Here is a 14,116-nt window from a genome sequence, read left to right on the forward strand (position 1 = left end):
TTCACTAACTTTATATATACACTGAGGGAAAAGGTTTGTAGGAAGAAATTAAAGATTGACTTGTTTAGGCTTATTTGCACAACACATTGTAACATGTGGAAGCGATGATGAGGCGGACGCATACGCTGAGCCAGACAGCCAACAAGGATAGATCGGGGAACAGACATGATGAAAAGAAACACAGACTAAACACACAACGAAAGTCAGAAGAAACAAGACCAAACAATATAATACAAAGTCCAGCAAACTAACAGGGGAAAACACAAGGCTTAAATACAGGAACAGGTTAACAAGACCCAGGTGGTTAACAAGCAGGTTAATAAGAAACAGGTGAAAACAATCAAGGGCGGAGTCTAGAAACAAGGGGGCAGAACAGGGAAGAAACAAAACAAGGAAGCACATGGATGAAAGCAAAAGGTAAACACAAGCACATAGAGGACTGGGAGGGGCCAATCGTGATACCCATACTATATGGGATTACATGTTCTTCTTTATTTGTATAAAATAAGGTGTAGTAATGCAGTTTCCATGACCTTTGCTGCACCTCTTACTTCTTACAGACACTACTTCAGCCAAGTCAGACCTATCTGTGGTAAGCAGATTTTTTTTTAATTACATGTGTGTTCATTTGCTTTTGTTTGTTTTTTATGTTTATGCATTTTGCTAAACAGTTCTTATCATTTATGATGTTTGTATGTATGGTTTTCTGGGTGTTTATTTGCAGATGCAGTGCTTTCATGTTGCATACATTTCTTCTCTGTACATGATCTGCAAATAATGCATGCACTAAAGTCAGCAAACCTCTGCAGTGCATAAGCGCAAATATGCATTTATCCTTCCTGATGTTTTAAAACATCAGAGTCTCCAACCAGTTAAATGAATTTCACTCAATTTTGCTGGAATTACTAAAGTGCTTTCTGACGCAGGTGCATTTAGGGACTAATGAAATGTACTAATGAAAATGCTTATAGAGAGAAAGAGAGACTCTTTATAGAGAGTTTAGATTTTTATATTTTAACACTTTGTAGTAAGTAATTAATAAACATAGTAATAGACGTAATACAACAGTTTTGCTATATGACAGGCTGCATACAGTTGAAAACTGTTTATAGAAACAGCACTATAATTTCCCAACGATTGTAAAGATATTTTGTAAAATATTTTACACACCCACACACCTGCACACATACTCACACACATCTTTGGTATGTTAAACACAGCAAATAAATAGATCCAGAGTGCATTCCAATATGCATAAATTGTCATATTTAAGTTCCTTATAGAGAACAATTTTATTTTTAAAGTTTTTTTTAACTTTTGCATATGAATTTGCATACAATCTTGAAATGTGATAGAACATTAACATTGCTCATCTGCGTCTGTGTGTGTGTGTGTGTTATAGTGTAAGCCTGGGAGTGACTGGTCTTTAGTCCTGCTATTGGCCACCTATCTGTCACTTGTTGAGGGTTTCCCTTTCCTGATGAAACACAGAAAGCAAAGAAATGTTGTTGTGATGCAGGTAAGATGCCTGGAGGACCTTTTACTTTGAGTTATAGGAACATACGGTATCAATTCATTGTATAATCTGGATGGCAGTGTTTATGCAAATATTTAAACCCAGATGATTTGTCCCAACTTAACTGTTAAAAAGTTTCAGAATAAGATGATCCATTCAAACAAATGAAAAAGATACACATATCACAGTGATCATATAGAGTGATAGAAATAAGCATTGTAAACACTTTAATCTTTTCACAGGTTTCTTCTGTTCTTTCTTTGCTGTTTTCATTAGTGGCTTTCATCATCTCACTGATACTCACTGAACTGGTAAGAATGAACTTCAGATCTGTTAGTGTTTGGCATCGGAGTACAAACTCCATTAGTTCTTACATGATTTGTCTCATTTCACCGCCCCCTCACAAATGCTATCAGTGTTTACATGAGGCGTTGGCTAAATGCCCTCTTTGAAATATAGTATAGGCAAGATATAGTGAAATATAATCAAGAATTTATTGTCTTCAAATCTGACTTTAGTTAATGATTGATTCTAGAAATATATGACCTGACAGGGAGATATTTTTTTTATTTGCAATTGACTTGCTGGTCCTTTAAGCAGTATTGTCAATCAAATTTAATGTAGTCTATTATTCTTTGATTGTGTAGTGATTGTTTCTACTGAAAATTCGGTGCTGTTCAACAGGTCTCTTTGTCTGCGTATGTGTAGGTTGCAGCCAAAGTTTTGACAGGACTGGCAGTGTTTCTGAGCTTGTGCCAAGTGATAGTGATATTTTCGTTCTGTGGACCAAGCCATGAGTTGTAAGTCATGCCTTGAACTCTTTCACTACTATTCACTACAAGTTACAAGTTTAAATGCACTGTAAAATGAAAAGTTACAGCACCTTTCACTGGTTTAGAGGGTTAAAACAGTGCAATTATATGACATGGAAATAATATGTTTAATTTCAAGATGGTGTAACAAAAGAGAGGATGAGTTTGTTAGGGCTTTTCCAGTCATCATGGTCATTTTTTATAGCAGACACAGTCAGCACAAGACTATTAAAAACTACAGAAATGGGCAGGTTTGTCTTACTGTTAATTTGCCCAACCCTGTGCTGTCATTTTGATTGTTTTCTTTAAACTAAATCCAAACTGCATGCTGTCCTTCCATAGACATTCACTTATTCTCCATTAAAAGGCAGACGCAAAGGAGAAGCATGCTCTGGCACTATACAATCATGTGCAAAAATTAACACCTCTGATCAAATTACATGGTTTGTTGATTTTTTTTAAATGAAAACATCCTTTACAGGGAACAGACTGAAAAACAAACAGCAAATATTAGTGCATAATTTGTATTAAATACATTTAATATAAAGCACAAGAATTTAGTGTGTGTGTGTGGGGGGGTGTATGTATCTCCATATTTGAGCAAATAAACCATAATTGTGCATCCAAATGTGCAGAACCATGTTCTCTGTAGAAGATGTGTTAACTTATTTTCAAGAAAAATCAGTAAACCACATCATATGACCAGAGGAGCCCAAACTTGTCCATATGACTGTAACTGGAAGTAGCTAACCAGTATAAATAAGTAGCTGTAACGGGGAGCGAGGTAGCGGACGCATGTGCGGAGGTAAGCGACTTTCATTGAGGGCAAATCCAAAATCAGGGTCATAACGGTCCAGGGTCAAAGAGCCGATAGGGACAGATCGGGGTTCAGACATGACAAACAGCTGGATACGGCAAACTCCAACACGACGAGCACACAACGACCAGTGAAATCAAAGGGCAAACACAGGGCTTAAATACACAGGGGCAACGAGAGACAGGTGAAAACAATCAGGGGCGGAGTTACAAAACCAAAACAGGAACACATGGACAGGACTGGGAGGGGCCAATCGTGACAGTAGCAACTAAGTGCCCCAAAACTTTATTTCTTCACTTAAAAATGCTATCATTTAAAACATATTTAAAATAGTTGTAAATAATAATCTTTCTAAAGATAAATTATCATTTATCTTTAATCCAAGAATATTGAATATACAGCAAATAAAAATATTTCTTTTCACTGTTGCAATACAGTGAAACCAGCCATTAGGGGTGTACTTTGTGTACTTCTGGTCCCAAGCCTGGATAAATGGTGAGGGTTGCGTCAGGAAGGGCATCCGGCGTAAAATTTATGCCAAAACTATCATGCGGATCACAAATATGATTGCCATACCGGATCGGTCGAGGCCCGGGTTAACAACGACCGCCTCCGGTGCTGTTGACCAGCAGGGTGCCGGTGGAAATTGGAGTACTGTAGGTTGAAGACCATCAAAGAGGAGAGGAGGAAGGCAGGTTAGAAGGCAGCGAGAGAGAAGGAAAGGCAGGAGTGTGGATGTTAGAGTAGGGACTCTGAACATAGGGACAATGACTGGTAAACGCAGAGAGCTTGCAGACATGATGGAGAGAAGGAAGGTAGATATTCTGTGTGTTCAGGAGACCAGATGGAAAGGAAGCAAGGCCAGGAACATTGGAGGTGGATTCAAACTGTTCTATCATGGTGTAGAGAGGAAGAGAAATGGAGTAGGGATAATCCTAAAGGAACAGCTTGGGAAAAGTGTTCTGGATGTAAAGAGAGTGTCAAACAGGATCATGAGCCTGAAGTTGGAGGTTGATGGTATAATTTTGAATGTTGTCAGTTCATATGCACCACAGGTTGGTTGTCAGTTAGAGGAGAAAGAGGAATTTTGGAGTAAGATGGATGAAGTGGTAGATGGTGTCCCTAGAGAGGAGAGATTGGTGATTGGTGCAGACTTCAATGGACATGTTGGTGAAGGAAACAGAGGGGATGAAGAGGTGCTGGGTATGTATGGTGTGAAAGACAGAAATGCGGAAGGTCAGATGGTTGTAGATTTTGCAAAGAGAATGGAAATGGCCTGTGTACTAGTGAGTGAACAGAGAGTGTTGAGTAGATTGAAGGAGTACTTTGAAGAACTAATGAATGAGGAAAACGAAAGAGAGAGGAGGACACGGGGGGGGGGGGGGGGGGTAGTGGATCAGGAAGTGCAGAGAATTAGTAAGGTGGAAGTGAGGGCAGCTTTAAAAAGGATGAAGAATGGAAAGGCAGTTGGTCCAGATGACATACCTGTGGAGGTATGGAGATGTTTAGGAGAGAAGGCAGTGGACTTTTTAATCAGGTTGTTTAACAAAATCCTGGAGAATGAGAGGATGTCTGATGAGTGGAGAAGCAGTGTATTGGTCCCCATTTTTAAGATCAAGGGTGATGTGCAGAGCTGCAGTAACTAGAGAGGTATAAAGTTGATGAGCCACACCATGAAGGTATACTCTTACCCATATATGGGAAAGAGTTGTTGAAGCAAGGCTAAGGCGAGAGGTCCAGATCAGTGAGCAGCAGTTTGGTTTCATGCCCAGAAAGAGTACCACAGATGCAATTTTTGCGTTGTGAGTATTGGTAGAAAAGTACAGAGAAGGTCAGAAGGAGTTACATTGTGTCTTTGTGGATCTAGAGAAGGCATATGATAGGGTGTCAAGACAGGAACTGTGGTACTGTATGAGGAAGTCAGGTGTAGCTGAAAAGTATGTTAGGGTGGTGCAGGACATGTATGAGGAGGAATAGTGGATATATTGGGCAAAGAATGTTGGAGATGGAGCTGCTGGGTAGAAGGAGAAGAGGTAGACCTCAGAGAAGGTTTATGGATGTAGTGAAGGTGGACATGGAGATGGTTGGTGTAAAAGTAGAGGAGGCAGCGGATAGGGCAAGATGGAGGCAGATGATCCGCTGTGGCGACCCCTAAAGGGAGCAGCCGAAAGAAGAAGAAGACTGTTGCAATACAGTGCTTCATCTGTTTCATCTGTGCAAAGCTGTGAATTAGTTTATTATTAAGACTTTATAGATTGATGTTATTATAAAGACTTTTTAAATTGATGTTAAGTACGGTAGTGTAAAAAATATTGTTCACTGATCTTTGTGAATCTGGGCCTGCTGAGATCTTTTAGCAGCCAAAAGATCATGTGTATAATAATTTCAATAATGTGTCCAGCGTGCTCATACATAAAAGCATGAAAAAAATGTATAACAATGCTCAGCACCTATGAGAAAGCACCTTCTCTAGGAATATTCTGTCTTTTGTTTACCTACAGGGTTTACACAGGAGTTTCTGTCTTTACTTAACACTGGCTTTTTTATCACTGTCCCTTAAAGCTGTGAATGGTGTAGCATAGTTGCTGTATGTAGTCTCTCTAATCTCAGCCACTGAGGCTTGTAACTCTTCCAGAATTGTCAGAGGTTTTTTGGTGGCCTCCCTCACTAATCTCCTTCTTGCATGGCCACTCAGTTTTTGTGGATGGCCTGTTCTTGGCACACGCACAGCTGTGACATAGTCCTTCAATTTCTTACTGACTGATTTAGCTTATTTCAAGGGATACTGAAATGGGTTTGTATTCCTTCCCTGACTTCTGATTTTAATCACGTCACCTTGAGTTGTTGGAGTATTCTTTTCTCTTCTTAGTGTTGGTTATACCATGACACTGACTCACCAGAAGTTGAATGATAAACAGGTGTACATATACTACAATAACTTTGAACCTTCTCATTAACCTTTATGACTTATGGTGGCCCCTAGATATTTAAGGGGTTAAATCACTTCACAGAGGTCTGTTTTCACTGAGTCTGTTTCTGTTGATCTGTATAAAAACAAATACATAAAATAAATCTACTGTGAATGATTGTTCTTTGATCATAAAACAAGAAAACTTCCAAGGGGGTGAATACTTTTATATACAGTGTAGCTTGAATAATCTCCCTGGCAAAGCGTTTGTGATCCAGAACTATTTGTCCAAGTACCTGACCTAACTAATGCTCTTGTGACTCAAATCGTTACCATTGTATACCTTGTAATCAAATCTTTACTATTTCCATTCCAATTTTTTCAGAAGGAGACCACTGTGCTGGGCCTTTGGACTGCTTGCATTTGCAAACATTTGTTTGACAAGTAAGAATACCTTAGAGTTTTTAACATTCATTTGTTTTCACCACTGCACACAGTTCCTTGTCTTGTGGATGTTCACTAAATTGTACTGCAGCCTGTGGTCTTAATAGATTAAACAAAGCAGCTGAAGCCAGGAGCAGTAATTTGGCTGTTAACTGTTATGTCTCACAATCCAAAAATGATGTTTGAATTTTTGTAGATTGTAAAGTCATTTGCATGATCAGTCTCATTAACCTTGCACTCTTCTTTCTGTCCTCTCTTCTTCCTTTGCTTCTCTTCATAGCGGCTGCCATATTTGTTGGGTTTGTGAAGTGTAAGATCTGTTTATGGCTACTCATTGTGATGGCAGCATATCTGGCATTTGACTTGCTGTTCTACATGCTGTGCTTGATTTTTACATTTAAGAAGCCTGGACAAATCAGTCAGAGGGTAAGATGGATGTTTCATTGCCCACCAAATCTTGTCATGCTTATACTAGAATGTGACAATCTATAAGCATACTTTGGTGTAAAATAGTGTGATATGTGAGCAAAAGTTGAACGTTACAACATTAAAATAAACAAAATAAATTTAGTTTAGCTTATCGCCTTTCTGCTTCATTATCCTGGCGTTCCAGAGATGCTGGGGTCACTGTAGATCATTCCTCTTTCTGAAAATTTCAACTTTGCTGCCTTGCAATAATATGTGTTCTTCTTTTTGCTTTTTTTCAGATTTCTTTCAGGTCTGTGTGCCTTGTCATCTTAACACTGGGGAATATAGCATTTACAGTAGCACTTACCACTGGAATATTTTTGTGTAACTACGGTACAATAACAACATAGCAGAGTAGTGGAAATATGTGATGATTACCTAAAAGACTTTGATTCCATGATAATTTACCATTTTACTTTTGTTTTCACTTTCATTAAGTCATGGCTGTTTTGCATTCATTCAACAGTTATTCATTTATTCATGTAAAGTCTTTCATATACACTGTACTGCACTTCTAACTACCCCACTGTTATTTCAAGGATCAGGCCAATAATTTATTTTTGTACAGACATATGTTATTACATAATTATATTATTTATAGATTTTTTTACTTTTTAAAATCACATACAAATTCAAATGACTGTGGATCTTTGTAATTAAAGGTGACATATACAACATTTTAAACTTTAATATAGCAGCAGGTAGACCGACATAGCCCACTGTAGTCATGCGTCATTCTGTAGTCCGCCGATATGCAAATATTTGGAGCCCCGACTCTAAGCTCGATTTCTCTATGGCTAGAATGAAAGGTGTTTACAAAATCATCCCTTTGGCACCCTGTGTTAAATTAAAAATGTTCAGAACACAGATTTCATATGCATTCAGTCTGTATGGAAATACGCCACCACACAGCCAAAGCGTGTTTAAGGAGGCTGCCAGTCTAATGACACCAATTCAGTGCGCGGTAGCGCTAGCTTACATGTAGCTGTATTCATATTTCAACTCTTTAACGAGCTCATAATTCAGAGGATCCAGTGATATTCTAGAGAAGAATGTTCACAGGACAAAACGTGTCGGGTTCCGAACATTTTTAACAACGTGGTTTACATCAAATCTCTGAGAAATATATCGTTTTACACATCACTCAGATGTGTAGCTAATACATTAATGATTTAAACGAGGTGAAATCCGCTGTCCTTCCTGAGAGCGTGGCATGTATTCCTCTCAGAGAGTGGCATACACCACATGCGACCGGACTAGTGGCTTGTTAAACGCCATTTCCTTTAACGCCAGTCCACTGAACGCTTCTACCCTCTCTCTTAAATATTTACAAAACCGCGAGTGTTTATGCTTGTTATGCTCATGCTATGCTCATATTTGAAATAGCATTTTAAAGCAGTTTATTTTGCACTGTAAGGTCCTGACTACGCTTAAAGTAGGATGTTAGTATTAAGATATTAAACAAACCAACATGACTGAGGTAGGACCGTGTCCACCATATTTATACTGCCTAATTATCGGTGTCATGAAGGTCTGAGAGCACTTTGTTTGGATTTGAGCTAATGGTGGTAAATAGCTGAGCTGCAGTTATGTTTTTTAATAAAGCCCAAACTTTTCTTCACAGCACTTTTTTTATATAAACTGAATGTTGACCACCAACTAAATGACTGATATATATAAAATTTGCATTCCTTGTCTTACATCATGAGAGTGATGACTTCATATTTTATCTACTTAATTTCAATAACTGACAGGTTGTTCAAGTTGTGACTTCTGGTACATTATGTCTACTTTTAAAGTGCTTTATTTGGTAGGGGCACAAAGTTGGTACTTTTTTTTTGTGTGTGTGTGGGTAGAACATGTGAAACCGTGTCACTACTTGAATGTCATTGTTGATGCCAGTAAATGTACCTGAAGCATTTTCTCACTTGTGCCTATAAATAAGTAGAACAAAAAAAATTGGTAGACATGATATATTGTGTCTTTGATCAGCAGCAAAAAAAGCTGTAAAATACCAAATAACCTATAACAGATAAGTGTTTCTGCAGAGCTTGTAGTGCTACTGTTTATTGTTTATTAAAGGTGTTTGTAATAATTAAAGAAAAAAAATAATTGTTTGTAAAATAATAGTGTTTCTCTGTAGAGCTTTTAGTGTCATTACTCTATTGAAGTCTGTAAAATAACAATTTTATCTGTATTTATTTTTGTGCTATGACTATTGAAGGTGTTTGATCATATTTTTGGAAAAGACTGTAAAATAACATTTTCTATCTGCATAAGTTTTTGTGCAATCACATTATTTTTGATCATAACATTTTAGGAAAAATCTGTGAAGTAACAGTTTTTATTTGCAAAACATTATTTTTTTGTAAATTTATTGTTTTGTACTTTTTTTTTTATTAGGATATTGTACTTTAATATTGCATTTTTTTGTTTTGCTGTTTTTTTTTCAGTGTAGGCAGTACATCTTGAGCAAAAAAAAATTATATATATCCTCAGTATCTACTCAGGTGAATGTTGTCAATATTTATGCTGTTGCTTAACGCTACAAAGACGATAGAGGTCATGTAGACCTTTTGAATTGTATGTGCCTATGTATACCAGAATAAAGAATAATTTGTGTATTGTTGGGAGATGTCATAAATATCTTGATGACATTGTTTTAATATCTCAATTGTAAAAAGCATTTATTAACTAATCTATGAACATTACTTTGAACAGTATATATTGGGGTTTATTTTATCAAAAATATGCCATCGCAAAATTTAAAACAGTCAAAATGACCATCTTGGGCTTTCAAGTGAAATAGCTAATATGACATAAACCTGTATTTTGTTTGTGCCTGCTGGAGGAATCACTAAATGTTCAAGCTATTGCATGAGTTGCATTGAGTTTTGAATTTCGACTGGATTTTGAGGTAACAGTAATTAAATTTTTAGTCAACACTCCATTCGGTCACACTTTTCTTTCTCTCATTGCACTATATTTGAACTGGTTCCCTGGTTTCTGATCCATTTCCTCATTTCCATGGAACTCCATTTCCAATTCTCCTTTCATTGTGCAATGTGAAACAACAAAAAACAAAATGCTCAGTGTCTAGGGCTGCATGAGGCACATTATCGCCTTGGGTGTAGTTATGAATCATCAGTGCAATCCACCTGCTTAGACTGCTTTGGTGAATGTCACTCAGGGTAAGTATGGGTTTGAACTCCTGGCTCAGTGACAGTGAAGATTCCAGGCAGTAACTGCTGAGAATGATGTGGACTTCCAAAAAATGGTCCTGCCTCAATAAATGTTGAAGGAATTTATTGTTGTGAATTGTGTTGTATCTGTGTTATACATTCTGTATCTGTGTGCATGTTCTGAAGTTGTATTTTAGGCTGCCTGTTTTTGTGTTTACCCCTATATGGTCATGTTTGTCACACCTGTTACTTGTCCTGTATAAGCTGGCTCTAATGTTGGCATCTGTCCAACTATATAACTGTGTAAGCCCAATGTCTCACGTGGGCTCCAGTCCCCTGGATTAAGAGGGCTTGGTTTCTACAATGATTCAAGTGTTAACTGTTTGTTACCCAGTGACATTACATGTCTTTTACCTCACTCTCTTAATATTAACCAAGAGTACTCTGTACAATGTTTTACATGTAAATTGGTGAGATACAAGGATATTCCAGGGCTGATACTTGTCTGATACCTTTTCTGTTTCTACTTCACTGTATCTTATTTGCATTATAAGATTAGCACAATGTAGGCAGCTTGCATTTTATGGATTTTTGGAGCTGTTCATGTAACATGTATTGGAAGAGCTTCAGGATGTCAAAGACAATGATGCAAATTGTGACGTGTCATCATAGCCCTGCATTTTGTCATGCATGTTCATTTGACTCTGAAAGAAGACTGTGGATGACCATTTATCTTAAGTCAGGCTGCAAACTGATTCAGTTATGCAGGTTTATATTCTACGACATGTGGAAGATTCCACCGTTTTTTTCTAGGGAGGCCACCCAGGTTCTCGTTTAGTCTCTAGTCATGTGAAGACTGCATCAACTCTCCTGGCTGGTCTTCCTGTGCATGCAGTCAAGTCTTTGCAACTGAATGCAGTATCACACCTGTCACACATGTCTTAAGTTTTTCTAAGTTTACCTGTGTCACTCTGCTGCTGAGTTCTCTACACTGGCTTCGTCAGATCTAAAATGCCTAAAAAAACAAAAATGGAGTTATGACAATTTTAGATCATTTGGAACAGAACTTCCAAAAATGCTAGCAGTACATGACTAGAAACACAGCTTTGAACAATTGTGCGTCATAACATCATAGTACTGTTACTAAAACACAGAAATTACATAATTACAGAAAATGTGTGTTTCAGGATAGTGACTATTCTTATTGGTAGACACAGTTTTTCAGACTTTTGGGACACATTTACATAAAAATAGTAAGCTCTAACTGCTCTCTGTGTGACCATGAGGAGCAGGGATACAGTCTCACTTCCTGCTCTAAAATGCAGGGGTTTGGCTAAAATAAGGCTAAAAGTCTTTGTTTTGTAGTAACAAAAATGTGGGACAAGTTTTTAAATGTAAAAATTAAACTTTCAAGTGGACTTTAGCCACCTCTCAATAAAAAGTACAATATAAATGATGAGTTTGTGTATACTAAATAACATAATATTTTAAGATCTAAATGACCTTTTTATTTACTGTGGGACTGCAGTTTGACATAATGCAGTAGACTGGTCCATATAGATTTTAAATTGAACAATAAATATAGATATTTAAACATAGATATTAAATTATCTTTAGTATAGGTACTGGAATCTTTATGGAGAGATAAAAATATGATTAATGCATCTCTAGTACAAATAACAATGTAGTTTTTTGAAAAATGTTGTATGCAAACCATATGGAATATTTGGAAAACTGTTCCATAGTAATATCTAATAGTAGTAACTGTTGCTGTAGCTAAGAAACCTTTTAAAAGCTTGTCTTTTAGAGTGCAATGTGCTAATTTCAGTAGTTTGATCCTTTTAGAGACCTTCCTTGTGTTACACATGCTTAGCGCTATTAGCTGTCTTTGGTTATTTTTTTCTGTCTGTGAAACATGATTACATAGTACTGCATTGTCTTAACTGTTTAGCAAGAAATGTTTCAGGTATCAGATACTCATATGCTCTAATTGCTACTGTTATGGTTCAGTCCCACAAAGAAATTTCCTCATTCTTTGGAGCTTAAAAAGTCCCTTGTAGCTTGTTTACCACACAGATCACATGGAAATGTAGCACAGAACCAGGTCTATTGTCTCATTGCCCTCAGTAGTTCTCTGTCATGAGTTCTGCTGATCTATTAGATACATTTAAAAGTAATTGTTATCTTATTGTTCCTCTATCCACCATAAACCAGTTTATGATTTCAAGTCATGCATAACATGACCTTTCTTTCCAACTCCTTTCTCTTCTCATTTTTCTCCACCAACTTCAGTATTTATCTGTACATAAGTAAAAATCTATTATGATTATTGATCCACACTGACTTTAATATTTACAGAAATTGCACTTGTGGTGTTTTGTTTACAGTGCAACTTTGTGCTCAACACACAAACTCCCGCTGAACTGACATGTTTGTGTGAGGATTTTCGAATTGTATTCCCAATTTCATGTGTGCAGAAAGGCTGACCTCTATAATGATGTTAAGATATGTGTTGCCCTAAACTTTCCACAAAGGGTTTTACATGGCACCTAAATATGTGAGCAATTTGCACACTTAAGGTGTGGTTGGCAACACTTTTGAACCTGACATGGAATTAAAAAAAAAAAAACAGCAAAAAAAAAAAGCAGGAAGGTGAAACATTGTTTTAACGACATACTTTGTCTCTTTGTGAGGGAACTGAAAATCTAAAGGGATTATAAAAAAAAATAACCCTCTCAGAATTAGACATTTTATTATACCATTTTGGGACAATAATACAATGTAGAACTCTTTAATCTACTCTCAGAATTAAATCAATTGATGATGGTGATGAGGGCTTTAGCTACTATGTGAGAAGAGAAAGGGTGAATTGTAAAGAGACCATGTCTTACAGGATATAGCTATTTCATCACAAGGTTCTTCCATATTATCCATCCATCCATCCATTTTCTAAGCCGCTTCTCCGTCAGGGTCGCGGGGGGGTACTGGAGACTATGGACACCCTGGACAGGTCGCCAGTCCATCGCAGGGCAGACAGACAGACAGACACAGACAGTCAGTCACTCACACACTCACACCCAGGGGTAATTTAGCATGTCCAATTGGCCTGACTGCATGTCTTTGGACTGTGGGAGGAACCCGGAGGAAACCCACGCAGACACGGGGAGAACATACAAACTCCACACAGAGAGGACCCTGATCACCCGGCCGGGGAATCAAACTCAGGCCCTCCTCGCTGTGAGGCGACAGTGCTACCCACCACGCCACCGTGCCGCCCCCCTTACATGTATAATGTTTTATAATTTAAAAAGCTTTCATTGTGTTGTCCCTAATGATATTTTACCTTTGGAACTGAACAGGTGCTATTTTATAGGGCCCACACTCCACATTTTTCATGAAATTTGGTTTAGTGTGACACTTGTGTGCTTTTTAGTTGTTAATTAAATTTTACATGACAATTTTCCAAACTCTCTTTATCCTTTAGAATTAAATAGGCTGTTCTTGTTCCTAGCCTACCCTACCTCTCTTCTGATTAGCCCTATTCAAAAGGCAGTCTGAACTGTAATACACCTTAATTACCTCAATAATGAATGCAGAGATAAACTCATATAGGCTGAATAGGCAGACATACACAAACAATTTGGTTTTGCATGATCTCACAGAAAGAAAATCTAAGGCCAAGTTTCCAAATATGTAAATTGCATATAACAGTCTACTTTGTTATGTCATGAGAATGGAGTTCATGCACAAAATTTAATGAAGGAAGCTCTGTTGAAGTGAATAAGATGGCAGGCAATGGCAGGCAAAGTAATTTATGATCAAAGTTTATCCTGCAAGGTAAAAGGTGTTAAACTCACTGAAAGCAGGTTCATTTCACACCATGGATTTAACTAACACCCTCCTAAACAGATGAACATTTGTTCGGTCAGATGCAAAGGATTACGTGTGACAGAAGACTGTGAATGATAC

The 14,116-nt window shown here is 37.5% G+C and overlaps 1 protein-coding gene across 4 annotated transcripts in view; it reads left to right on the forward strand.

Annotated features, from left to right (window-relative positions):
- The window catches only part of LOC108425123 (uncharacterized protein PB18E9.04c-like), a 30,308-nt gene extending 21,243 nt beyond the window's left edge, over positions 1-9,065 (forward strand). For all 4 annotated transcript variants that reach the window (XM_037535658.1, XM_037535659.1, XM_037535660.1 and 1 more), the window contains 7 exons: positions 561-592; positions 1,403-1,519; positions 1,759-1,827; positions 2,225-2,316; positions 6,439-6,497; positions 6,778-6,923; positions 7,205-9,065. In XM_037535658.1, coding sequence (XP_037391555.1) covers positions 561-592; positions 1,403-1,519; positions 1,759-1,827; positions 2,225-2,316; positions 6,439-6,497; positions 6,778-6,923; positions 7,205-7,315 — 626 coding nt within the window. In that variant the 3' untranslated portion in view covers positions 7,316-9,065. The remainder of the gene's footprint in view (positions 1-560; positions 593-1,402; positions 1,520-1,758; positions 1,828-2,224; positions 2,317-6,438; positions 6,498-6,777; positions 6,924-7,204) is intronic.
- The last annotated feature ends 5,051 nt before the right edge of the window (positions 9,066-14,116 follow it).

The sequence above is a fragment of the Pygocentrus nattereri genome, chromosome 28 (assembly GCF_015220715.1).
Source record: "Pygocentrus nattereri isolate fPygNat1 chromosome 28, fPygNat1.pri, whole genome shotgun sequence".
NCBI classification, from domain to species: Eukaryota; Metazoa; Chordata; class Actinopteri; order Characiformes; family Serrasalmidae; genus Pygocentrus; species Pygocentrus nattereri.